The sequence below is a fragment of the Saccopteryx bilineata genome, chromosome 1 (genome assembly GCF_036850765.1).
Source record: "Saccopteryx bilineata isolate mSacBil1 chromosome 1, mSacBil1_pri_phased_curated, whole genome shotgun sequence".
Lineage (NCBI taxonomy): Eukaryota > Metazoa > Chordata > Mammalia > Chiroptera > Emballonuridae > Saccopteryx > Saccopteryx bilineata.
Window position 1 is genome coordinate 208,754,688 of NC_089490.1, and position 27,653 is coordinate 208,782,340.

The 27,653-nt window shown below is 40.6% G+C and overlaps 1 protein-coding gene across 1 annotated transcript in view; it reads right to left on the minus strand.

Moving 5' to 3' along the window:
* Positions 1-27,653, minus strand: part of LOC136319452 (ryanodine receptor 2) — a gene marked incomplete at its 3' end in the record, with an annotated part of 236,616 nt that overhangs the window by 83,301 nt on the left and 125,662 nt on the right. Inside the window, exons 16-23 of the mRNA XM_066252709.1 lie at positions 26,741-26,982; positions 23,267-23,459; positions 21,427-21,643; positions 19,010-19,114; positions 17,998-18,101; positions 15,801-15,884; positions 8,177-8,336; positions 3,547-3,694 (exon numbers count right to left, since the gene is read on the minus strand). Of these exons, the coding sequence (XP_066108806.1) occupies positions 3,547-3,694; positions 8,177-8,336; positions 15,801-15,884; positions 17,998-18,101; positions 19,010-19,114; positions 21,427-21,643; positions 23,267-23,459; positions 26,741-26,982 (1,253 nt within the window). The remainder of the gene's footprint in view (positions 1-3,546; positions 3,695-8,176; positions 8,337-15,800; positions 15,885-17,997; positions 18,102-19,009; positions 19,115-21,426; positions 21,644-23,266; positions 23,460-26,740; positions 26,983-27,653) is intronic.

Here is a 27,653-nt window from a genome sequence, read left to right on the forward strand (position 1 = left end):
GGAAATCTAAATATCTCCCATAGCTATTAAAGAAATTAAATTCATAACAGACACCTTTCCTACAGTATAAAATTCTAGGTGCAAATGGTTTTAATGACATATTCTCCAAAACATTTAAGGAATAATAATGTCAAACTAACACAAATTCAGAAAACAGAAGAGGAGGGAACAACTGAACTTCTAAGGCCAAGTCAGATTCTGACAAAGTGCAAGAAAAGAAAGTACATAACAGCATTCCTTCCTTATAAACATATGTGAAAATCCTTAACAAAATAGCAAACAGAATCCAGCTACATATAATATTTGAGACTACACCATGACCACATAGAATTATCCCAGAAATACAAACTGGTATACACATTTAAAAAAATGTTATTCACAATATTCATACCCCATGATAAGCACTAAACATTGACTACTATTACTATTCAATATTTAAGGTCTGGACTCCTATGCCCATGGTAAACTGAAAGTATTAGTCAATAGAAGATATTTAAAATAGATTTTAAAAATGTTCTATCAAAACAAGGCACTATACTAAAATATAGAGTACTCTTTCATTTTTGCCTAATTTAAAATATGAGTATTAATATTGTGAAGATAATAAAAATCTCATTTAAATTGGAGTTGGAAGGGCCTGAAGAGGGATTACTCATGCCCTTCTACTCAACACCTCAAACAGGAAGAAAAGTATTTACTATCTCCAACAGAAAAACATTTTCTACTCTACTACTATAGCAAGAAAAGGAGGATCTTCTCACCTGGGAAACATTCTGCCAATAAAAAACTACTGTACTTAGAATTCCCAGTTTCCTCCAATGGACTCTCTGTTTACAACCTCTGATCGCCCCCTTTTCTCTATAAAAGAACATTCCTCTCCTTTGTTCTCTGGACTAGTGGGTGGTTCACCATTAGACCACATGTCTTTGTTGTTCCTCTAGAAATATCTGGCTGTATATTTGTTTATGGACAAGAATATCAACTTATACTCCAGGAACAAAGGATTAACAAGTTGACTGCTTTAAATCATATTCTTTTTTGTGTGTGTGACAGAGACAGAGAGAGAGAGAGACAGAGAAAGGTACAGATAGGGACAGACAGACAGGAAGGGAGAGAGATGAGAAGCATCAATTCTTTGTTGCAGCTCCTTAGTTGTTCATTGATTGGTTTCTCATATGTGCCTTGACCAGGGGTCTATAGCAAAGTGAGTGACCCCTTGCTAAACCCAGCAACCTCAGGCTCAAGCCAGTGACCTTAGGCTTTAAGCCAGTGATATTTGGGCTCAAGCCAGTGACCATGGGGTCATATCTATGATCCCACACTCAAGACAGTGACCCCACACCCAAGCTGGTGAACCCTGCTCAAGCCAGATGAGCCCACACTCAAGCCAATGACCATGGAGTTTCAAACCTGGGTCCTCTGTATCCCAGTCCGACACTCTATTCACTAAACCACCACCTGGTCAGGCTAAACCATATTCTTAAAAAGTATTATTTAAAGGTCCAAGATGGCAGTGGAGTAGGTGGATGTTACAGTCACCTCCTCCCAGGAACTAATGAACTACAACTAAATTTAAAAACAATCATCCTGAATAACCAACATAAAATTAAATAAAGAGGAAAGAGGAATCTTATAGCCAAAAACTCACAGAATTAGCCACATTGAGACTGGTAGGAAGGACAGAGATGTGAAAAGGCCCAGCTCCCATAAGTAATGGCAGAGATTCTGCTGGGTTATCTCAGCTGCAGGGGTTTCCCCTGTGAAGGGTGGAACCTAACCCTCAAGCTAGGTTCCCTGGACCAGGGCACCAGAGCCAAAGGAAGCTCCCACATAGCATTCAGCTATGAAAAGCAGTGAGTTTTTTTTATCTGCCAGAAAGAGGCAGAGGTCCAGAGATATGAGCACTGTCTTAAAAGGCCAACACACAAAATCTCAATCACAGCCACTTACCCCAGGCTCTGACAGGGGGAGGTCTGAGCAGATTAGAGTCATGGGAGTACAAAATATTAGCAAACTGGATCTATCTATACATTAAAAAGGTCATTAACCACGGTCAAGTGGGATTTATTCTGGAGATGCAAGCTTGGTACACCATACACAAATCAATAAATTTAATACCATCACATAAACAAAATTTAGGATAAAAATCACTTGATCATATCAACAAATACCCAAAAAAAAGCATTTGTAAAATCTAGCACCCATTTATGTTAAAAACTCTTAGCAAAGTGGGAACAGAAAAAACATGCCTTAACGTAATAAAAGTCTTAGATGATGAAACCACAACCAACAGTGAGTATGAACTCAATGGGCAAAAACTACAAACATTCTCCTTAAGATCAGAAACAAGACAGGGATGTCCACTATCACCACTCATTCAATATAGTGGAAGTTTTAGCCACAGCAATCAGACAAGAAAAAATAAATAAAAGGAATCCAAACTAGAAAGGAAGAAGTAAAACTGTCACTAGTTGCAGATGACAGGATACTCTATTTAGAGCCAAGATCTGGAAACTGCCAAAGTGCCCTTCAGTAGATGAGTAGATAAAAAAGCTGTGGTATATTTATACAATGGAATACTACTCAGCCATTAAAAGAAAGGGATCTTACCTTTTGTGATAGCATGTATGGACCTGGAAAGTATTATACTGAGTAAAATAAGCCAATCAGAGAAAGACAAGGACTATGTGATTTCACTCCTATGTGGAATCTAATGAACAAAATAAACTAACAACCAAAATGGAGATGGACTCATAGATAGAGAACAGACTGACAGTTGTTAGGGGAGTGGTTAGGTGAGGGGGGTGGAGGAATTGAGCAAAAAAGACAAAAAATAAAAATCTCATGGATATGAACAACAGTGTGGTGATTGTGGAAGGGAGAGGAGGTAGAGGAGGGTACAGGGGATAAATGGTGATGGAGAAGACTTGACTGGAGGGTGTGCACAGAGATGCATGTAGAATTGGGCACCTGAAACCTGTATAACTATGTTAACCACTGTCACTCCGATAAATTCAATTAAAAAACATATTATTTAATAGAAATGTATTCTTCATAAAGCCTTTAAAATTCACTTGTTCAACACATATTTTAGTGCCTATTCTGTTTTCCTTAAAGCAAAATACTGCACTAATATTGCCCACATGAGTAAGTATAAATCATGAAAATTTAGAAAGCGGTAAATATAATTTACTCTCATGAACAACTAAAATCAGCTGTTCTGAAGGATAGCTGGTGGACTGTGGCTGTGGCTGGGGGTGACAATATTAGAAGCAGACAGTTAAATGTGCACCTGGACTCTTAGGAAATGTAAATCCATTTCCTCCATTTCCCCCTCTGCGGAATTACTGTGGTTTTGAGCCACTCTACTGAGAGATGGGTCTAACACTTCAGTACCCTTCAGGAAAAAAGTGTTCTTATCTACACACTGCATACAACTTACATACTGAACCACTCTGTCTGGAACTCCCCTTTTCATTCATGTATGTGGCTTTAAAAAAACCATTCAGGATTTGTGATTCAGGGAACCAAGTACACCTGCATTACCGTGGTCTTGGTCTGGCGCCTCCAGGCTGTAGCCGTAGCCTAGCAGCGTGCGTACCGCCTCCCGGAGGCTGTCCTTGTTGGACTTCTTGGTTCTGTCATCCAGAAGGGTGTAGGGAACAAGACGAGGGTTTCTTCTGTTCTTGATATCCTGCAGAAAGAAAAAAGGTGTGTCATCAAAGTAATACCAACAACTTTTGGCAATGAGACAGTGACTACAAAAAAATTAAAATACAACCAAATTCAAAGCCCCTGAGGGTAAAAGCTGCCCCTTCCCCACTCCTTTGTCTTCTCAGACTACAGAACTCTCGGAAATACTATCAATACAAGAGATATTTCAGCAAATGAATGACTGCATTGATTTACAGCAAGACCTCACCACAGAAGAAAAAGTAAAAATAACCACAGCAACAACAAAAGTCAACAGGAAGAAACTCTTTATCTACCACCAGCCATAGTCACAGCAATGGGCTCACTTAGAGAACATAATTTCCCACCACAGCTCACTGACAAGTTTTGGCTCCAAGAAAAGCCAACAGGACTGGTCACAGTAATTTTGAGTCAGCAGACTCCATGAGGCTGCTATCTCTTCTGAAGAGAACACTCAGTATGTTCCAAAAGGCCATCCAATGACCTCAAATAGCTTTAAAATTATGCATCAAGTTGACTCTCTCAACCAGAGAAATCAGGTTAATTCCAGACTTAACTATCAAACTATTATAAAAGAGGCTCCAAGTGCAAAATGTGGTTAAAACTGTATTTAACAAATCAGGAAAACAGGCTCTCTTAACTGTTTGGGCAAAAAGATGCTGAATTTTAGAGTAAGCACCTAGCAGGCTCTCACAGGAGGCAGAGAGGTACCTGGGACAGTGGGTCTCTACACTCACTGGGCTGCTTCTGTCAAACTCATCCCTCCCAGAAGCCCATGCAGTTCTTATCAGCTCGGCATAAAGAGCAGTGGGGAGGCTGGCAGAGTGCAAAGTTCCCCAACAAACAAGCAACATAGCTGGGCAGGAACAAGGAAAGTGGCTCCCACCCACTCTTCCTGCTCTCCAGTGAACTGTCCTAAATACTCATCCTGTACACAGGAGCACCTGGCACACCTGCTGGCAGAATCACCAGGTTGCCTTTTGGGGACATGGGTCCCAAGCTGCGCAAGGTAAACAAAGGGTGTGAGCAGAGCACAGCTTCCTGGCAGCAGCCAGCACCCTCTGCTCCAGCAGGGTCTCGGCCCTCCCTCTGTAGCAGTCTGGGAGCCTCTAAGGGATCAGTCACAATCTGGAGATAGTGCCTGGGAATGTGACTGCAAAGTGCAGCTCCCAGGGCCCCACGCACAGTCACGGCTGAAACCAACTGTGCGACAGAGACAAAGGAGGGGCAGCAGCAACTGCTCTCCAGGAATGCGTCTGAACTAGAGCATGTTACATGGGGGTGATGGAAAAGTAAAGTCTGTCTCAAGATTCCAGCACATGTGAGCTGTGCCACATGGGAACTTGGCAGGCGATGGGGAGGGAGCAGGGAGAAGGAAAAAGAAAGGATGCAGGGAGGGCTTGGGACTCTCTGACAGAGTCTGCCATTTTCTGAGACAGGAGGATCGCATGCATAGGAAGAAGCACCTCCAGGAAGAGGCGGCTCAGGGAAATCCTGGATTGTCTGATGGAGCCACGAAGTGGTCAAGGCAAATTGAGAGCCAGCGTGGACCCCTTCCCCTCTGCATGTAAGATTCAGATTCTCCCTGCTTACACTGATTTAGTGTTGACATTCTCATCCGGTTCAACAAGTTTAATTCAACATTAAAATATCATATAATTTTATGAGGTAAAACAAGGTCATTCAACTTCTCTTTAGCCCCCCAAATGACAAAAGTCAATGGCTTAGAAGGATTAGAAATCTGTTTGTGTGTTGTTGTTTTTTTTAAGGGAAAAGAGAAGAGATAGTGAGATAGACTCCCACATGCACCCTGACCAAGGTCCACCGGCAATCCCCATTCAGGCCAGTGCTCAAATCAATAGAACGACCCTCAGCACTCAATGCTGACACTCTGACCAACAGAGCCACTGGCTGTGAGGGGGCAGAGAGAGATAAGGGGGAGGGGAAGAGATCAAACCTGGGACGTCCGCACACTGGGCCAATGCTCTATCCACTGAGCCAACCAGCCAGGGTGAAATGTTTTTCAAATCATCATTTAGGCCAGTGGTTTTCAACTGCCCGTCCATGGACTGGTGCCGATCCACCAGAAATTCCAAGCTGGTCCACCAAAGAGTTGTATGAAGATTATAGAGTCTAGCCTGACCAGGCGCTGGCACAGTAGATAGAGCGTTGGACTGGGATACCGACGACCCAGGTTCGAGACCCTGCGGTCGCCAGCTTGAGCGCGGGCTCATCTGGTTTGAGCAAAGCTCACCAGCTTAGACCCAAGGTCATTGGCTCGAGCAAGGGGTTACTAGGTCTGCTGAAGGCCCGCGGTCAAGGCACATATGAGAAAGCAATCAATGAACAACTAAGGTATCGCAAATGTGCAACGAAAAACTAATTGATGCTTCTCATCTCTTCGTTCCTGTCTGTCTGTCCCTATCTGTCCCTCTCTCTGACTATCTCTCTGTTTCTGTAAAAAAAAAAAGATGATAGAGTCTATAAACCTTGAAAACAATTGGTTTAGGCTTCACCACAAACCACAGTCTAAGTGTAGAATAAGTAATAATATGGTTTATTCTGGAACATCTTAGCCACGGATACCTGCCACAAGCTGGCCAGAGACCCTGTCACAATACAGAAGCGAGGAATTCTGCACTGGGGGCACCAAGAGGGCTCCCTATGCCATTCTGCACCTGTGAGCTGTATGGATGCTGGGTGCTGCTCTCTAAGGCTCCCTATACACCCTGCAAAGCTGGAAACAAAAATCACTCATCCTTCATGGAATTGTGCACATTGCAAAAGAAAGCACCTATAAACTCCAGGCACAGTAACAGGCATCTTACAGTGGACTGTTGTACAGTATCTACTAGGTGTTAGGCCAGGCACTGTCAGGAGTTAAATAACTGATTAAAGAGGAGACCAGTAGCACAGAGAATTTAAGTAGCTTGCCCACCAGAGGTCATGAGGTCACTAAGAGGAAAGGCTAAAATTTGCTCTCACCCCACCTACTATGCCTCCACGGGCACTCAATGTCGGCTACCCACTCCTGCCAGTGGCCCCATCCACAGAGATTCAGAATGGTCAAATCCAAAAACTGCTGACACTCGTTTTTCCTAACTTTGGCAAAGAGTCACTTGGCGGCAAAACATGATCTGAACTATTGGTGGGATTCAGCTGGTTCTCACCAGTTCGGCAGAACTGATACCTAGTTTTTTGTTGAGTTCAGCGAACCAGTTGTTAAAATGGTACTTGTCATCAGGGTTCTCTCTAAGGTGGGCGTCTGGGCAGCCACCTAACGTGGAAATCACAAAATTACATTATGTTTTTTTTAACGTTCATCTGCACAACAGCGTATTCTAAGCGCCCACAGTAATTCTCATTCTGTTCATAAGTGAAAAAAATTGCAAGTGAGGACGCCAATCAAGAAGCAATATGGATATATCTTAAAAATAGTTTTACTGTTTTTTGTCAGGTTTTATTTATTTATTTATTTATTTATTTATTTATTTATTTTACAGAGTCAGATAGAGGGATAGGATGACAGACAGGAATGGAGAGAGATGAGAAACATCAATCATCAGTTTTTTGTTGCGACGCCTTAGTTGTTCATTGATTGCTTTTTCATATGTGCCTTGACCATGGGCCTTCAGCAGATCGAGTAACCCCTTGCTCGAGTTCAACCTGGTGAGCTTCTGCTCAAACCAGATGAGCCCGCACTCAAGTTGGCGACCTCGGGGTATCGAACCTGGGTTTTCTGCATCCGAGCCCAATGCTCTGTCCACTGCACCACCGCCTGGTCAGGCTGTCAGATATTATTTAATATCTTATCACTAATATTTTAAACTCTTATAATCTAGTTTTGTGTATCTCTTTTATTGTTCTTAAATATTAAATGCATGAAATAATAAACTTCCTCTCAATATATCGTTATTTTATACTTAAAATGGTCACTAGGGCAGAGAAGCGGTTGTTACATTATTTAAATTCCACTGCTAATCTGAACTGATGCATGGTTATTAAGAGTCCTTTTTGTATCGCTCTGGTGCTGCACAGATGGGCAGCTAGGCTGCGGCCTGCTCGGGCCACATAAGGTGCAATGTACCCTCACATCACCACCCTGAAGACCAGGACGCTCATCTGGCCCCAGGGGCTTCAGATAAGTAATCATGGACCTCTTCTATTATTATTTTATCTCAACCTCTCATATTTGAAAAGTTTCTCCTAAAATGCAGTCACAGAGAGAGAGGTCCCATGAAGCCACTTTATAAATCACTGTTCTGATAATACTCACTGGGCACCTACATGAATGTGCAGAGTGATGGTCACCCGACAAGCCCCAGGTCCAGCACTAAACAGGGGCTCCATTGTGTCTGTGGACTAAGGCATTTGTATGATATAAGTTTTTAAACCATTGTTATTTCAACTCTCCTTTTACAAATTAGGCTGCTCACCCTCAGTATGACTCATACCACATATACAGCACCAAGTCTCCACGTACCTGTTGGATGCCATAGGTCCAGCCCTGCCGGATCCGATCCCGGGCCCACACATTATGAGCATTTTCTGCCAACTTGTCCACCATTGCTTCCTGAGATGGGGTGAGTTTGATAAAGCTCAGGTCCATTGGGGCAGGCTTGTAGCCACTTGTCAGCTGGTAACTACAGAGCAAAATAAAGCACATACGTAACTGGCTTTTCCAGAAAAGTCAGAGTTTAAAAAACCCTGTAACAGTCTCTGTGTGGTCCCATCTTCCTCCAAAAGTTCCATAAAGCACAGTGGTCACCACTGGTACTGTAATCATCAGCACGTCGGGGCCCCCCTCTTCAGCCAAGAACTCACTAGAAGGAAAGACCACACCACCTTTAATTTGTTTTCTTCACCAATAAAATATAAACAAAACAATTCACATATCTCCCAAAGTTAAAAGGAATTATCACTGTTTGTGTTCCTACTAGTCGAGACTTTTGTATAGTATAAATCAAATTATTTGTTATCAATTGGAACAGTTATATTTCTCAACCAAAGTTCCTGTTTTTTAAATTTGAAATGTTATATTAATGTAATATTTTATTTAATAAAGCTGTGTATCCTTTAAGATACTAGCTGTTCACGATTCTACAGGAAAATTCTAGTGCATTTAAGGTTATTTCCCTACTATCATTCCCAGTTACATGATTTGGGAAGCCCTAAATGAGAGAGAGAGAGAGAGAGAGAGAGAGAGAGAGAGAGAGAGAGAGAGAGAGAGAGAATAGGAAACCTATAACCATCCAAAACATGGTGAAGGCCTGGGTTTTGTAGGAACTCTTACTAGAGGCTACCTCCACAGTCTGAGCTGGAGAGAGAAGGTAGAAAATGAGTATAAGTTTTAATCTTTTGGAAGAAATATAAAATTGAAAATGTAAAGTTTTCCACACACATAAGAGTTGGGCAGCATCTTGGCCCTGCTGCCCATGGGCACACACAGCTGTCTCCTAACTAATCACAGAGCATGGCACACAGCCATCCACTGGCTGCTCACACACTATGTCACACTGTGCACCCTGCAATCACTGTTCCTTGAGGTCAGGAACTGACCTCATATAACTCATTGTTCTGACTGCCATTGTACACAACAGTACATGGCACATAGCCTTTCAAGCTATTATTTTTTAAAGAATCAACTTTATTTACCAAGTTAAGATAAAGATACATGCCTGCTCATCTCAAAGAGCATCCTTTCACACAAAATGAACATTCACCCAGATAATTACGTTAAATTAAAAAAAAATTGTCTGAATGTGAGAAAATGCTCTTTAAGATAAAATTTTAAGTCGTCTCCTTCCTGCTTTAGTTATTTGGGGCTATGGGTGGCACCATACAAGGTAAGCTCCTTGACAACAGAAAGTTTGACTGCTTTTTTCCCAGCTGCCCCAGAACCTAGAATAACGTCTAACACATAGTAGCTTTTCAATAAAGATACATTGAATGAACAGCAATGAATAATTTTTAAGGTTGAATCAAGTTGACTTTACCTTAATTACCCCTATTTCATAATAAGACTTCTCATATTTTATAAATCATTGACAAAAATTTTTAAAAACTCTTTGTTTTAAATAGAATAGATTGGTCTGGCAATTGCAACAATTATGGCTACCACTGCCTATGTCATTCAATATACAGTCACAAGCTAAATTTATAGATATGAATTTTTGTTCTCTATTAAATCAGAACTCTGCATGTTTAAAAAATTTACAGTATTTTTTTTTTATTTCAGTGAGAGAGGAAGGGGGAAAGGGAGAGAGAGAGAACATTCTGTATGTGCCCTGATGGGGGATCAAACCAGCAACCTTTGTGCTTCAGGATGATGCTCTAAGCAACAGAGCTTTCTGGACAAGGCTACAGTACTTTTTTTTAAATAAGAAAGCCAAAAGAGATTTTTAACCACTCATACAAATCGTTATATTTTATAGAATTCTGATGTGTAAATAACCAAACCTGCAAACTGTAATCACAGCCAACAAACAAAAGTTCTCACTTGGAAAATGCTTTCTCAAGAAAGAGCTCTGATGCCTTTCAAATGCACAACAGAGGATCAGGCTGGCACAGTCTAACACCACAGCTCAATACTGTTAGCCGATGGCACTGTCCAGACAGTGACACAGTGACAGGGAGCAGCTCTCCCTCCTCCCGTCTCTACTGCTCACTCTCCTCCTGCCTTGCCCCACAATCACTCAGCACACAATTCTCTCATTTTCCAGTGGTCTTGAGCCTGTCTAGCTGTCACAGAAGAAACACATATGACGAAGTTTTCAAACTAATCTACTAATAACTGATTAGCAGCTCTGCAGCCTTAGTGAGGAATGTGTGTGTTCTGAAAGCCAGTTCTCCGGGCAGACTTTCCAGCAAGGCCTCATGTGGAATGGGGAGATATTTTCAGAAAGTAGTGGTTGAGGAGGAGGCCCTTGTACATTAAAAATTACATATGAGTTTAAGACTGTGTAAAGCTGAGAATATTAGCATAGGATTTCTATTCATCTTCTAAATGTCCCTCTTCCTATTTGGAATAGCTATCTACTAGAGTTGCTTTAATCTGTGATCACAATGAAAACCAATGGACGTGCATTAGCACCTGCAGACTTGAAATAGCACAATAATTAGTTGGCATTAATTTTCAGATGCAGACTACAATTTATTTTACTTGCTTTTATTCATGACCCTATGCAAAAAAGAAATTTGAAACTCAAAGTGGTTCTTTTCAATGGCTAATAATGCATCCAAATGAAAGTCACTAACACCTATTTCACCTGAACCTCATTTCCACACTACTGTTCTTCAGATCTTCTCCTACATAAAAATACCAATATTTGAAATTCATAGACTTCCACCTACCATATTTGATTAAAATACTGAATTGTCAAGGCTTAACCAATATTAATTAGTGATATCAACAATGATTTATTTTATTTATTTATTTTTTTAGGTGAGAGGAGGAAAAATAGGCACACTCCCACTTGTGTCCTGACCAGGATCCACCCAGCAACCCCATCATGGGCCAATGCTCAAGTACTGAACTATTTTTAGTGCCTGAGGCTGATGCTTTGACAGAGCTTTCCTCATCACCTGGGGCCATGTTCGAACCAAGAGAGCAGCGGTTCTCAACCTGTGGGTAGCAACGCCGGCGGGGGTCCAATGACCAAAACACAGGGGTCGCCTAAAGCCATCAGAAAATACATATTTATTATACATTTTTAAATAAAATATGTATTTCCGATGGCTTTAGGCGACCCCTGTGTTTTGGTCACGACCCACAGGTTGAGAACCGCTGCAATAGAGCCACTAGCTTCAGGAGAGAAAGAGGCAGAAAAGGGGGAGAAGAGGATGAATGGGGGGAGAAGCAGATGGTTGCTCTGACTAGGTATCAAACCTGGGACATCCATAAACTAGGCCAACACTCTATCCACTGTGCACCAGCCAGGGCCAACAATGATTTATAAAATCATTTCTGTCATACATGCTGATAAGGTAACTAAAAATCAAATGATTATATCAAAATGAAATAATTTTTAAGTGTAGAAATGTACTTTGGCAATAATGTCAATTTCATCTTATTAATACAAATTAATTAGGTATACAAAGGTCCCACAACTGCTAATACGAACTATTATCTCCTTGCTAAAAAATACAAAGAACAAAGCTTTTTAATGAAATGTGATTAACATGAATCTTGGAAGCTAAATGTTTTCAAGTAAAGTTTCAGATTGATTTCCAGAAATTAAAAAAAATAAAAAAGGAAAGCTTGCTATAACAATTCCTGGGAAGTAGAATTTTACACCCCAATAGGGAAAAGTCATATCATTTGGAATTACATAAATACAAAACATGTACAGTGCATACTAAAGACACCTACTATTCATTCCATTTTTCAAGCGTCCTGGGAAAATGCCAGAATCAGGCAACAGATCTCTCCTCCACCCATTTATCCCTCTGTTTAGTAGGTATACTTTACAACAGGGGTCTCAAACTCGCGGCCGTGCGGCCCGCCCACCAATTTTGTGCGGCCCGCAGACTAATCAAACTTTGTGGATTAATCTGCGGGCCAGTCTGCAGGCCACGCAAAATTGGTGGGCGGGCCGCATGCGGCCCGCCGGCTGCGAGTTTGAGACCCCTGCTTTACAACTTCTCCTCATTTAAATGCAAAGTCTCTGTATCATAAATCATACTGAATAAATAGTTTATGAGGAATTTATATGGAATTATTTACTTTTTTTATTTACTTTTTTAGATTTTATGTATTCATTTTTATTAGAGAGAGAGAGGGAGAGAGAGAGAGAGAGAGAACAGGGGGAGGAGCAGGAAGCATCAACTCCCGTATGTGCCTTGACCTGGCAAGCCCAGGGTTTTGAACCGGTGACCTCAGCATTTCAGGTTGACGCTTTATCCACTGCGCCACCACAGGTCAGGCCGGAATTTATATGGAATTAAACAAATACATTCAACAACACATTTACTTTCCCAAGTGGCCAAATTCTTTTGCATTTATTAGCTCTTTTATTTTTACATAATACATAATGCAATCAATTTATTTTTTAAACATCGCTTAATAAACAACATAAACTGTCTGGACTTCAGTTTCCTGATAAAAAAAAAAATATTGTTTAAATTTCTCTTTGCTTGGGGGAAGAAAAAAAAACACACTATCAGCTTCAGCTGCATTAAATCACCAAAGAGCCAGCCCTACCCACCATCCTGTTTAGCATGAGTCAGGTAAATGAAGCTCAGAAGTCATTTGTAGTGAAAGACATGCAGTAACCACAGGAAGAATCCCTCCGAGCTCAGCAGGTATTGGCTGTACATTTCAAAGCCAATCAGCCCTTGGAGTACCTCGGAACAAATGGGAAAATCCCCCATGACTGCAGAGCAGACATATTAGGAACAACTTATGCTGGAAGTACATCTACTAAAAATGAATACCGGCCTGGCATTTTTTGCAGAAAAAATATATAGAATATTCAAAAACCTTTCTCTAGAAAACAAATACTAAAGAATTTCCATGCAGAAATCAGATGAAAAAGAACAAGGCATATATTTCCTTACATTTTAAAAAAATAAACATAGTATGCCCATACCTGCCCCCAACCTCACCTGACCCGATTCCTTCTTATTCCAAAGTCCTTCCCCACCCACAGCCCCTTTAAAACAAAACCATGTCCTTTGGTGATGAACCACTATAAAATTTTGGTTCACCGAACTGAATGAGCTTTTTAACAACAAAATTATTTATGTGAACAAAGAATGCAACTGACCTTACAACTTAACTTCTATTAATAAATATTTATGCATGGATATAATTTTAAGAATAACGGCACCTATTTCTTTATAAAACATTTCCAATAATATCTTACTTTATATATTGATTTTATAAAAATTATGTTGCTTTGAACACCTGTATACCAAAAATAATTATAATAATTCAGAAGAAATTTTTAAAAATTCAGTGAGTATCACAGAAAACAAAAAAATTAAAAGACAAAATAATTTCAATTTACATATACATTGGGTTATAAAGAATTATGATAGGGTGATTGATCAAAATACATTTTAATCAGGTAATATTCTATAGGTAAATGGACTGACTGGAAATGTAATTCAAAGAGGAAAACAAAATGATAAAAAATTCCCTATTAACAAGTTTACATGTAGTTCTTAAATAGATGATGGTATATATCTAATCACTGCTTATCTGCTTTTATTCAATACACTAAAAATGGACATAAAATTGTCATTTCAAAATAGAAATATGCCATAAAATAGCCTCTTCCAGAGCTATTTAAACTTAAAAGAAATTTAGAACCTAAACATGTGAAAGATATACTTTTTACAATTTTTTTTTTTTTTTTACTTTTATTTATTTTTAGAGAGGAGAGAGACAGAGAGGGAGAGAGAGGAGAGAGAGACAGAGAGAGAGAAGGGGGGAGGAGCTGGAAGCATCAACTCCCATATGTGCCTTGACCAGGCAAGCCCAGGGTTTTTAACCGGCGACCTCAGCATTTCCAGGTCGACGCTTTATCCACTGCGCCACCACAGGTCAGGCCTTTTTTACAATTTTTTTAGTGGAGCACCTTAATATAAATGTTTTTCAAACCAGAGGACTTGCTTGAATTTGCATTTGCTTAGCAAAGAAAATTTCTATTTTGATTTTATGTTTATGGGAGGTAACTTGAGTCCTGGGTGAGTTATAGAGATTATGGAGTTCCAGGCCTGCTTGTTATAGCATGTGGACCTCAGAAAAGTAGCTTGAATACTTTGGTTGAAATTAAAAAAAAAAAACTGTGACCCTGGCCGGTTTGCTCAATGGATAGAGCATTGCCCGGCCTGCAAACATCCTGGGTTCAATCCCTGGTCAGAGCACACATTAGAAGCAACTATCTGCTTCACTTCCTTTTCCTCCCCCTTTTTCTCCCTCTTCCCCTCCTGCAGGCAGCAGCTTGGTTAGTCTGAGTGTCAGCCCCAGGTGCTGAGGATAGCTCAGTTGATTTAAGCATCAGCCTCAGACAGGGGTTGCTGGATGGATCCCTGTTGGGCACATGCCAAGGTCTCTCTATCTCCACTCCTTTCACTTAAAAACAAAAAAAAACCCCAAAAACAGTAACATGATATAGCTATTATTTATTATGCACCTACTCGTGTAGCACCTAAAACTTCATAAGGAGTAAGGATTATTAAGACCTGCTAGCAGATGAGAAAGCAGAGGTTTTGAGAAGTTAAACAGGGTTACAGACAGAGGCAGCCCAGTTTACACAGCAGGCAAAAATCAATGCTAACACATCCACAGCCTCAGTTATCTCATCTTAAAATGGGGGTAATAAAACCGATGGCATACCTAGTTCTAAAATATATTTTCTTGGCCTTGGCCGGTTGGCTCAGCGGTAGAGTGACGGCCAGGCATGCGGAAGTCCCGGGTTCGATTCCCAGCCAGGGCACACAGGAGAGGCGCCCATCTGCTTCTCCACCCCTCTCCCTCTCCTTCCTCTCTGTCTCTCTCTTCCCCTCCCATAGCCAAGGCTCCACTGGAGCAAAAAGATGGCTTGGGCACTGGGGATGGCTCCTTGGCCTCTGCCCCAGGAGCAAAAATGGCTCTGGTTGCGACAGAGCGATGCCCCAGATGGGCAGAGCATCGCCCCCTGGTGGGCGTGCTGGGTGGATCCCAGTCGGGTACATGCAGGAGTCTGTCTGACTGCCTCCCCGTTTCCAGCTACAGAAAAATACAAAAAAAATAAATAAAAATAAAAAATATATATATATTTTTTCTTTGCAAAACCAAATGAAACTAAAGCATTTTTTGTTGGAAAGTGGAAAACCATACCAAATCAATTGTAAATAACATATACACCCATGGAAAATAACATACTTTTTATAACATACTCCTAAATATTTTGTGAGCTTCGTGTTCTGTTTGTCAATGTGACAGAGAATTTGTCACACCATGGACTTGATGTCACTCCTAGTGTAGCCCAGCAAATTTAAATTCTGAATTGGAATGCGAGAGCTGAGTGTCAGCAACACATCTAGGGCTCTGCTACGAGTTCTCTGGCTACTCTAAGTCAACGTGTGAACTACAGAATATTGTTAGACGTTCAACTTACTTCTTGGGTAGCTTCATCTTTTTCACCTTTTCCTCCGCATGTTCATCTGCTATTCCCACGTGACATCCTAATGCCAGCAAAGTCCTGGAGAACCAAACCAGAGATAAGCACAACTCCACTCCTGGTGCTGAGGGATCCAACATAACAGCAGGCAGAAAGAAGGGATAATAGGCCATCGAAAAGCAGAGCTTAAGCCAAGTCTCATGTGTGTGTGTGTGTGTGTGTGCACGCCTGTGCACGCTTTTAAAGATTTTACTTACAAATTATTTACTTTGAGTAATGAGTAAGAGACTGGAAATTGAAATGGCACAAAAAAAGAATATACTGAAAAGTCCCTCTGCAACCCCTTCCCTCCAGCCCTTTTTCCTCCAAAAAAGCACTGACTGCTACCAATCCTTGAATGTCTGGCTAGAGTGTGCGCACATACTAAGGGAGATGTGTGTATATGCACATGTGCACACTGTTACTCTTTCCTTTATGCAATGGATATATGCAAGAGGCAGTTCTCTGTAATTTGCTATCTTGACTTAACAATATAACTTTCTAACACTGTCCTTTCATATAAAGCTGGTTTATTTTTTCAACAGCTTTGCAGTGTTCCATCAGCTTGATGTGTTATAATGTTTTTACCCAACTCTCTCCCCACAGTTTTTTGTTATTACAAACAACGCTGCCAGGAATAGCCTCATATATTTAATACATGCACTGTGTCCTTTGTAGGATAAATTCCTCAATGCAGAGTTACTGGATCACTCACAGGGCTTGTGCACTGTAATGTTTAACCAGTACTGGCAAATGTCAATAGAGATGATAATGACTTATGACATCGCATTTCCCTCCACGCCCTTCCAGAACACACTTATCAAACTTCTTTATGTTTGTCAATTAATCAGTTAAAAAGGGACCTCACTATAGTGTAATTTGAATTTTTCTCAATATGTGTATTTGAGTGCCTTTTTCATACATTTAAGAGCTATTTGTACTTCATTTTTTGTGAAAATATTTTTGTCCACTTTTCTATTAAATGTAGTTTTCATTGCTGCATTTTAGGTACTTTTCAAATGTCTGAGACATGACTTGCAAATATTTTTCTCTAGTTTGTCATTTGTCTTTATACAGTTTCGGGTGGGGAACAATGGTTAGCTTAGGCTAGAGTGCTACAACATGGTGACTCCTTACTGTTAACAAAACAAAAACACAAACAGGACAAAAGTACTGTCACATGTGACAGAAGTATGAATTGGGACAAGTGACCAATGTGAGCAATTACAGTTTTGTAGGCCATTATGGACGGACAGGAACTAAAGAAATGTTATAGTCCAAATATTCTTTTTAACTTTTTTATATTAATATTTAAAATTATTTTCCTTCCTTTATTTTATGCCACCTCATTCTTTCATCTGCAATGGCAGTGGCAAACATCATGAGGACAGATGACAAATACCCCACAGTGGCTTTTCTCCAAGTGTTCCTCAGACAATGGTCCCGAGGTACTCCCTGAAGAAAGGGTGCCACAGTTAAATACGGTTGGGAAATGAATGAATACCATCCCATTCAAGAGAGTCACAGTACCAAAAAGTCCATCAGCAAAAAGTAAAAGCTGGTTTAATTACTTTAACCCAGTATCTCTTAAATATATGATATTAGTGCTTCTTGAACTACCTATAATGCATGGCCAATTTTCCTTTCATTTCCTGTCCACCGTGGTCTCATTCTCTGATGAAATACAATAAAATTGTTAGAGAACTTTAATCTTTCAAAATGGATAGGCCTTCATTTTGAAATAGAAGCCTACATTTTATGTTATTAGGTTCAATAGATATAAAGTAGCTAGCTCTCTTAAATTGATATAAAACTTCCTAAACACTGTTTTTAATGTTCTTACTTATGCTATCTCAAATTGGTAACAATTTATGACTGACCTGGTCCCTGGCCCAATCGTGTCACAGAACCCTCATATTCTGTAATACCCATAAGCACTTGCACCAAACTATTTAGAAAATGCTTATACAGAGAGCATAAAGATATATCATAACAGGGTCAAAGTCTAATTCCCAACAATACTGATCCAATCCACCTGTGTTTTATGGAAAGTTCTAACCAGAATTAAAATAACTTCACAGCTCAGTGACATGCAGCAGCCCTGTGACCTCTCAGGTGATGCCCACTGGAAAGCGGGAGAAGTTCAGAAACTCACTTAAGGGTCTCCAACGACATCTGTAAATTGTAGTTGCGCTCCTGCTCAGGCAGCTTGGAGAACTCCACCAGACACGGGTGCTGCCTCTTACTGTCGTCTCTCACCTGGAACAGGACAGGAAATGGGCATAGAGCTGTCTCCAGGGTCAAACACCACAGGGACACCCAACCACATGGTGGGAGCAGTCACCCGACACAGCCGCCTCCCTGACTTCGCAGGCACAGTTCAAGGTTGAGTCCAGTTCCTCAAAGCTGTCCATATGTGCTTTGCCCTGACACCCACATGCTTGCTTGTTAAGCCAACTTCTAAAACTGGCTTTAATTGTACTTTCTCCTTGACCTGTATCCTGCCCACCCTCCCAGCATGTTCTGCTTTCACTTCCAACTTCACTGACATCTAAGTACCTTAGAAAGCAATACCTTAGTTAACCCTGATTTAAAAATGTCCCTTTCACCTGCCAGGCGGTGGCGCAGTTGATAGAGCATCGGACAGGGATGCAGAAGGACCCAGGTTCGAGACCCCGAGGTCGCCAGCTTGAGCGTAGGCTCATCTGGCTTGAGCAAATGGCTCTAGCAGAGGTTTACTCCTTCTGCTGAAGGCCCACAGTCAAGGCACATATGAGAAAGCAATCAATGAACAACTAAGGTGTCGCAACAAAAAACTGATGATTGATGCTTCTCATCCTGTCTGTCTGTCCCTATCTATCCCTCTCTCTGACTCTCTCTATCTTTGTAAATAAATAAATAAATAAATAAATAAATAAATAAATGAAATGTCCCTTTCAACTTAAAGATGGATAACTGTTCAACGGTTGAGGCAACTGAGCATCCTTCAGTGAACTTGCAATCACAGCGCTCCCTCTCATAAAGAAAAACTGCACCAAAATGATGGGCAGAAAAAAAAAATCAGTCCAATCAATTCACATCACCACACAGCAGGATGAATGAGAAACAGTTATGTTCTCAGAAAGGTGCATGAAGAAAATCTGAAAATAAATTTCAAAACTATGTACCGGGCCATACTGCCAGCCAAGTTCAATTTTATTCATAACCCAAAGTTCATGGATATTCTCCGCCAGTTTCTCTCTTATCCTCTCCAGGTGGGGAGGCAACACGATCTAAAATTGAAAAAAAGAGAAAGAAAATACACATCAGAAAAAATACAATGAAATAGCGCTAACTGTCCTCATTATAATTGGACTGTCTCATACCATTAAAATGCAATCATATAACTAGATTCTAAACCGCCTATTATGACCTAGTTATAAAAGTATAACTAGGCCCTGGCCGGTTGGCTCAGCGGTAGAGCGTCGGCCTAGCGTGCGGAGGACCCGGGTTCGATTCCCGGCCAGGGCACATAGGAGAAGCGCCCATTTGCTTCTCCACCCCTCCGCCGCGCTTTCCTCTCTGTCTCTCTCTTCCCCTCCCGCAGCCAAGGCTCCATTGGAGCAGAGATGGCCCGGGCGCTGGGCATGGCTCTGTGGCCTCTGCCTCAGGCGCTAGAGTGGCTCTGGTCGCAATATGGCGACGCCCAGGATGGGCAGAGCATCGCCCCCTGGGGGGCAGAGCACCAGCTTCAGAAAAATGGAAAAAAAAAAAAAAAAAAAAAAGTATAACTAGCTATCCAAACATTCTTTAGGTAAATTTTGGGACTTTTTTGGGGGTGGGTGGGGATTTAAGTTTCTAATTCATGAACCCAAGTATGGAATAAAGAAAACAGTGTTGGTGGGACACTACCATTAAGAAAGATACCTTAGTGGACAGATGTGGCTGCCCACCAGAGCGTGCATTATGTAAAAGTGTCACGAAGAGCTCTCCCCCCACCTGCCACAGCCACCGACCAGAATGAAGGCCACTTGGCGCCCAGAACCGACTCACTGCTCTGAGCCTGCAACTACCTGATCACAGTGACTCATGTTTTCTCTTAACTGTTATTTTTAGTGGTTTCCAAACAATCCTCAAAGGGAAAAACTGTTACATGTTCCCACTATAGAGAGAAAGTTTAATGACTTTTGTATAAAGAACACAAAATGATTTTCAAGGTAAGGTGTTGTATCACACACAACTAATCCCTCAACAAATAGCAGCAGACACTACCCAGGATGTGGGGAGGCAGCTCTAAACCATCTCCTCCCCAGGGCTTTGCAGGTCACCTAGGTCCCAGAAAATCCTCAGGGTGTTACCTGGAACTCGCTGTTCATCCCTGCCCACAGTCAACTCCCCCCAGCCCCCCACTCAAGCTCACTATGCTAAGCTTTGGTAGCACTGCCCGTGGCCTGCCACCTTGCAGTAATGACCATACAGACTGAATTTAGCTATGAACCAACTGTGAGTTGCTCTACTATGTAATATAAAAAGCCAGCCTGGAGAGAGAGAAAAGTATGATTCAAGTCGCTAACTGAGGGATCCCAAAAAGCTGAAGTCATTGAGGCCTGGTATAAATTCTACTTCAGACTTTAGAAGCAATGCCTTTGATTTTCAAACACTAATGAACTTTGAATATCTATCCAACACCTCTGAAGTTACTTCGCCATAAAAAAAAAAAATATTTAGTTCATTATCAATGTCAGGATTTTTTTACATGTATAAAACACAAAATATTTGCAAAGTATTGTGCTGATCTGCGATTGACTAGCTTCATTAAACACACTCTTGGCCTCCCCAGTCAGCAAGATGGGTAATTTCCTCGGGTCTCAGGGCAGGCACCTGATTCCAGGCATTCTGACTCCAGGGCCCACAATCTCAGTCCCTACCCAAGATAAAGCTCAGTTAAGCTACTTCAAAAGAGTAAGTGTTTCTAGATGGGAGAAGAAATAAAAACCCCAGTCTACCCTATCTAAGCAGTCCTCTCTAAAGTCAATATTGTTACCTAAGGCTATGACCCATTGCTGTGTTTTTGTTTTGTTTTGTTTTGTTTTAGGTGAAAGGAGGAGAGATGCTGAGGCAAACTCCCATATGCACCCCAACCAGGATCTACCTGCCAACCCTGTCTGGGGCTGATGTGTGAGTACCAAACTATCCTCAGTGCCTGAGGCTGACACACTTGGACCAACTAAGCCATCCTCAGTGCCCAGGGCCACATTCAAACCAACCAAGCCACTGGCTGTGAGAGAGAAAGAGGGAGCAAAGGGGGAGAGGACGGGAGGAAGAAGCAGATGGTCACTTCTCCTGTGTGCCCTGACTGGGAACCGTCACTGCTATGTTATAAAAGCAATAGTGACTTAGGACCACTCATAAAAAATAAAACAAATTAAATAGAAAATAGGTAAGTTGACATGGTAAAGTTAGGCATTATTATATGAAACTCGTTTCAATCATACATATGTATTATATTTCTGGAAAAAAAAATACATTCCTGTGGGTTGCAGTCAAGAGTTTGAAATATCCGAATGACTACAGGACAGGTGGAGTCATTAGGCTAACAGGGTACCTGGCTGTTGTCCACAGGGACAGGTGTGAAGGCGGCTTGTGTCAGGGGCACTGTGGGGCCCAGCAGGTCCCGGGTGTAGGTTCTCTCTTGCTTGTACTCTCGGCTATGTTCCACCTTCAACTTTTCTTTTGGCAAAACAGCTTCATAACAAGGAGCATAGCCAGGTGGGGGAAGGAATTTAAACTCTCCATGTCTCCCCCCGAGCAGAAAACGCACCCTAAAAAGACAAATGTCCGGGTTAGTCATATCTCTGGAAATACAGACGATTCCTGATCAACAAAACACAAGGAATAAATTATAAGTATGAAATTAACTTGATCAGAAGCCACATCTTTTTCTCTAAGTGCCATCATAATGTTGGCACTTTACAGTCTAGGAGCCTCTAATCATGAAAGGTAAGACACAACCAGAGAAAGAGAAAACCTGACTGAATTATGTTAATGGATGAGCAAAAACTTACCCCTCACTGGAGAAATAACAAATGCACAGGCATCTATTCCCAGGTGAATAAAATACCTGTCCACAGGAGTTGGTCATTTAATGTCTCAAGGTGCCCAAGTAATCAATAAAGAAAGAGCAGATATGATGGAAATAGCTATACTCTATATATTACAGGGCTAGATGATGTCACTTCCAGTTGTCCAATTTCCCAGAAAAATTTTAAAGAAACTCAAACGATATTTCCATTTGCTAAGAAAATAGGTAACCTTGTTTCTTATTCTTATTCAAAAACAACATAAAAACTTCCTAAAATCTTTTCTATATCATACTCATTTCATTGAAATAATTTAATCTGAGGACCACCAAACAACTCTTTTTCATACACTGCTAAATGCTACCAATTTATTGAGCTTATAAAAATAAATACCAATTTTCATCTTCTTTGTAATTCTTTGTAATTTGTGTTTCAGTTCCAAGCCAAAAATAAATAAATAAATAAGTAAAATTAACAAAATAAAAAGCAAAAAATAAAAAATGAGGAAAAGCAAAAACTTGAATACATACCAGAAGCTTACAGAAAGAAATATAATTTATATAAACATGCAAAAAAAGATCACTGGTAAATAGATAGCTAATATTTCATGATCCCTCTGTTCTTTCAATGTGGTGCTTCTGTAACTGGGAATTAGTCCTCTGAGGGGAAAGGCAACAGAAAGAACCATACTAAATGGACGGTTGCAGCAGTGAGTCCCTCCTGTGAAGCAGGTACCAATGTATATTAATGGATGACTGAGGCTCCTTATCACAGCAGACCCTTGTCTATTAAAGTTCTCTTTGTAGAACTTGAGAGAGTTATCATTTTAATTTCTCCTTCCCTCTGGTAGTAGCCAAAAACCAAAGGGTTAGATAAAAACATTGAGTCAGCTGACCACAGGCAGACAATTGACAGGTGTTACAGGTGCGGCTCAATGGCAGGAGCTGCCTTGATCAAAAACAGCAAATTTAGTTTCCGTAGAAATGAAGGGCTTCGGAGCAGGGTGTGGAAAAATGCTGAAAGGATGAAGAAAATTAATGGAACTAAATAGAAGGAAATAAGTGGTATTTTTTACACAATTTGTTCATTTTCCCTTATTAAATAACAAAGTGAACATAAATGGCCTTAAATTATTTCAGGGCACTGGTTTGAGAGGATACATGGATGGATGTGTGGACAAAGCCCCCAGCCTGCACTGATCCCCTCTGGAGTACATCCTGCCCCTTCCTGTTAGGACTGGGCAGATGCCCTGGGAACAGATGCCCTGTGTGACAGAGTAGGTTAGGGCAGCAGGGTGATGGCAGTACAGTGTCCTGAGGAAGTATAGCAAGATGGGAAATAGACCAAACACATAGAAACACTAACTTTATTCCTGCAGAGAAACTAACAACAGGAAAGAAGAGGCCATCAATGTTGAAATTCTCAAACATCCCTTGAACAGGTTGTCCATTAATTCGGAATGAGATGCTTGGGGCACTCAGATCTAAACAGCAACTGATGACATCATCGGTTCTCAACAGGTGCTGGTTTGGTGAGCTCACGGTACTAGCTATACAGCCTGTGGGAAACATGAAGGAAGGAAATGTGTTTGTCTCAGAGAATCATCTTCAAAAGCAAAGTCAGCGGTCTGAACGAGTAGCGACAAGACTAGAATAATATAAAGCTGGAATGTACATAATATTACACCTCAAATTTTTGATAAAAACAAATGTTGCTTTTTTTCCCCCAGAAGCCATGCTCTGTTACAAAATGAACCTTCTGATACACAGACATTCCTGCATGTGGACAGATGACATCTGATGCAGAAATCATCTTTGAGCTAATAATATAATGGTGCTGGAGGAAAATCTCCAGAGAAAGACTGGAATTCAAACAGCTGCTTTACCACCTACTGCTTGTGTGACCATCAGCAAATAACCACTCTAAACCTTGTTTTCTTCTACTCCTTGCAGAGCTGTGGTGACTGAATTAATGGTTTGCAGAACCTATAGTGTCAGACACAACCAGCATTTCATGTCAGTCCTTTTTAAAAAGACTGTACCGTCTGATGACGTTCGTCCATAACACTATACTTAAACTCTCCAAAAGCACCAAGGTTTTTCACACTGTTGGCTTTTAGCCACATGTGGGATATGGAAGCTCTAAGTCCAATTCTGCATTGGAAGAAGAGGAGCGTGGCAACACAGTGCAAAGCCGAGGCTGGAAAGAACTGAAGACCCAGCTCACAAGTGTGCCAACGAGCCAAACCCTGTTCCATGTCTATTTCCTAGGTACAAAAAAGTAAGTGACAAAGAATGTGCTCTAGACCAGAAATCACAGGTATTTGTTACTTTAAGTTGTTTCAACAATTAAAAATAAGGGAGAAGGAGCATGACCCCAAGAAGATTATCTGAATTACTAAAAATTCCATCTTTGTGAGTCAGTCAGAAGCCGATTAATTCAGACTTGTCTTAATCATTTAGGGATCTGAAATGGGCAAAGCATGCAAACTCCCCAGGGGCTTGCAAACACACTCAGCTACAGACCTGACAAAGTGCACATTTTCCTGTCATTTAAAAAAAAGTCATTTTCTTTTGACATAAAGTTTCAAGATCATTTTCTCTTGAAATTCCACAACTTCCAGTCCTTTCTGTGATATGTTCACAGCTTCACTGATTTTATTTTGGTTCTTATTGTTCTATTTAACAGATACTGTGCAATGAAAGGCATAGCACATAAAGTCTAATTCTGAATGCACTGGGTCCTTCCTGTGTTGAAAGAAAAAGCTTCAACTTAATGCAAAAAATTTAAATGGTGAAGTGGCATTATGTGGTTAATTAGAAACAATTTAGCATTGTCTTATCAGAGTAATTTCCTGACCCCCTAAATCTCTGTAATGACAGAACAAGTTCACCTGTTGCTTTCATTCACCTGAGTCACCATTTCCTATAGAGCAATACTAGAGGGTAGAGCAGGAGAAAGTTAATGCCTATTATAAAAAGAACATTTAAAAAACTAAACTGGCCCTACACTCACTGCCAGCAGCTGTGTTTATGCAGTAAATTGTAACCAAACGACATTAACTCTATTTTATGCTTGCTTGGTCTTCTGAAGTTACTGTCTTTTGCCTTCATTTGGTTATAGAAAAATTATATGCAGGGAACAGGCTTTGTGACCACAGTCTGACCAGCACAGCACACAGAGCATAAGACAGGCCAGTTGGGAGATGAGCTATCCAAACACAGCTTCCACCCTCCAGACTACTGAGCTGCTGGCCCTGAGTACAGAAAACATTCATAAAGACCATTGTTAGATACAACTACATGGAATACTGTACTTTTATTTATAAACTCGTTACCATAAACTCTTGGGTTTAATTTAGTTTAATTTTTAAAAAATTTTTCCTAAGCTCTTGGACCGATACAGCACTAATAAATAAATGAGTATCACTTCTACCTCATAAGAGACAAAGTTCAACTTTTTATGATGTAAGGTAACTTTCTATATTTTCTATATGCTAAATGAGTAATATGAGAACTATACTCTAAAGGCAGCTTCATGAATATAAGCCTATTTATGAATATAAGCCTATATCTGGTGGATCCTGCTGAAGTCTAATAAATACCTAAGAAACACCTATGTAATCAAGAGCTAAACTTTCACATGGCACCAACCAAAATACACCTTTTCATAAATCAGAGAAAATGGTATTATTTATACACACACACACACACACATCACTCCGTTTTAATATCTATTCAGCCATCAAAGCTGAGAGCTGGCAGCTGCTGAAATTAACTACACTGTACACATTTATTTTTAAACAGTTCGACATTTCTGAAAGAAAGTGTCATATGACTACAAACTGATTCCTCACAATACAGGCTATACATCACAAATTCCTGACATTAAATTATCTACCAGGAGGTGGAACTTGGTCTATTTTTTCCAGTTATGTTCCAGGGATTGTGTTTGGTTTTGTTCTATGTGGGAAACTAAAGTTTTGCACATACCAATTAAAGTAAGAAGAAAACAAATATGTTTTTTGTAGTTGATTCATGAATGAGAATGCCACTTTTTTGGTGTATGTGCTGCCAAAGCAAGCACTAAAAATGCCACTTTTTAAATACAGAAGTCCCACCCTTATCCAAAATTTCAGTTTCTACAGTTTTAGTTTAAAAGGGTCAACCAAGGTCTGAAAATAATACATGGAAAATTCCAGAAATAAACAATCACAAGTTCTATGTGTGCTACTCTACTCTGAGTACTGTGATCAAGTCTCCAGCCATCCCACTCTTCCTATGCAGGACAAGAATTATTGCATTGTCCAGCGTCTCCACACCCCCCACCATTAGCCACTTAGCCATCTCCATGACGACTGTGGCTACATCACAGAGTTGTGTCCAATCACCCTTATTTACTTAATCATGGCCCCAAAGTGAAGAGTAGTTATCTGGCAGTGCTGATCTGTCAGAGAAGGCATAAAGTGCTTCCTTTAAGTGAAAAGCCTTGTTTTTAAAGGAAAAAATATAGTATATATCTAGGGATTCACAACTCAGTACTATCCACACTTTTAGGCATCCACTGGGGACCATGGGACATATTCCCTGGCATATTAGGGGGAAATGACTATATATTGTTTGTAAGCAATACGGTCTTTTGAAAATGTACTATAATTATGTTTTATTTTTCCCCTAGTGAAATTTTGCTTTTTACTCAACACTCATTCATCATTTCCATGTTAAAGTTCTGAATAATAAATGTATCCAATATAAGCCACATCAATAGCTTTAAGAAATGTACACAAAAGTAAAGATTTCCTTCCAAAAACACTGGAAAAAAAAAAACCACAGTCCTTACCTGCCCAGAGATGCAGGCCATCAAATCCATAGGAAAAGAGGTCATCTCCAACGCCATTCCCGCCCCACTCCTCACCCCCTCCGGGGTAGGGGGAGTACCCTTCTGTGGATGCCCAGCCCACACGCAGGTGAGTCGCCTCAGCAGTCACAAAGTGCTCTGTGTGGTCCACCATCAGTTCATAGTACCATTTCTTGTACTGAGCAGATCCTTCACTGACACCCAGAAAGATATTGGGTCTCATGCTTTAAAGAGATAGAAATGCACCTGAGAGACTCTGAACAAACTTGTCACTGATGAAATTTACATCTCACTAATTTGAACCTTGGTCCTGGTCTTCTACTATATTAAATGCTCTTTTCCTTAGGTGTAATGAACTTCCTAGATAATCATGGAAGAAGGACAGAGTCACGGCCAGCCTCACAGTTCACACTCAGAGAATGGCGTTCTTCCTGGATTCCCTGCCAATGCATGCAAGGGGCTAACATTATCTTTTTCTCAGTTCCTCTTTAAGCATATTTTATTTCATGAACCATGTTTAAGGTAAGACACTCAATACAGTCGGCCCTTAGAATTAGTAGAGTTGTTACTAATCCAGGACATGGAGACATCTTCCTAAACTAAGCTTTGTGTCACATGGGGTATGAGGCTGAAGCAGGTCATGCTGCTAGTGAAGGAACAAGGTGACTGATTGCCTCACTGTGAACAGAAGATTTCCAGTTGGTTGAATTTAATAGCTTTCATAAGGGGCTTGTACCCTACGTTAACACCAGGGATGAGAGAAGGTCTCAGGAAACACCCTTCACTAACAGCAAGTTTATTCTACAGAGAACCATGAAGCCATGAAGGACATCTTAAATCAATCCTGTTTTAAAAACACAATACAGAAATAAACACCAAACCCCCACATTTTTGT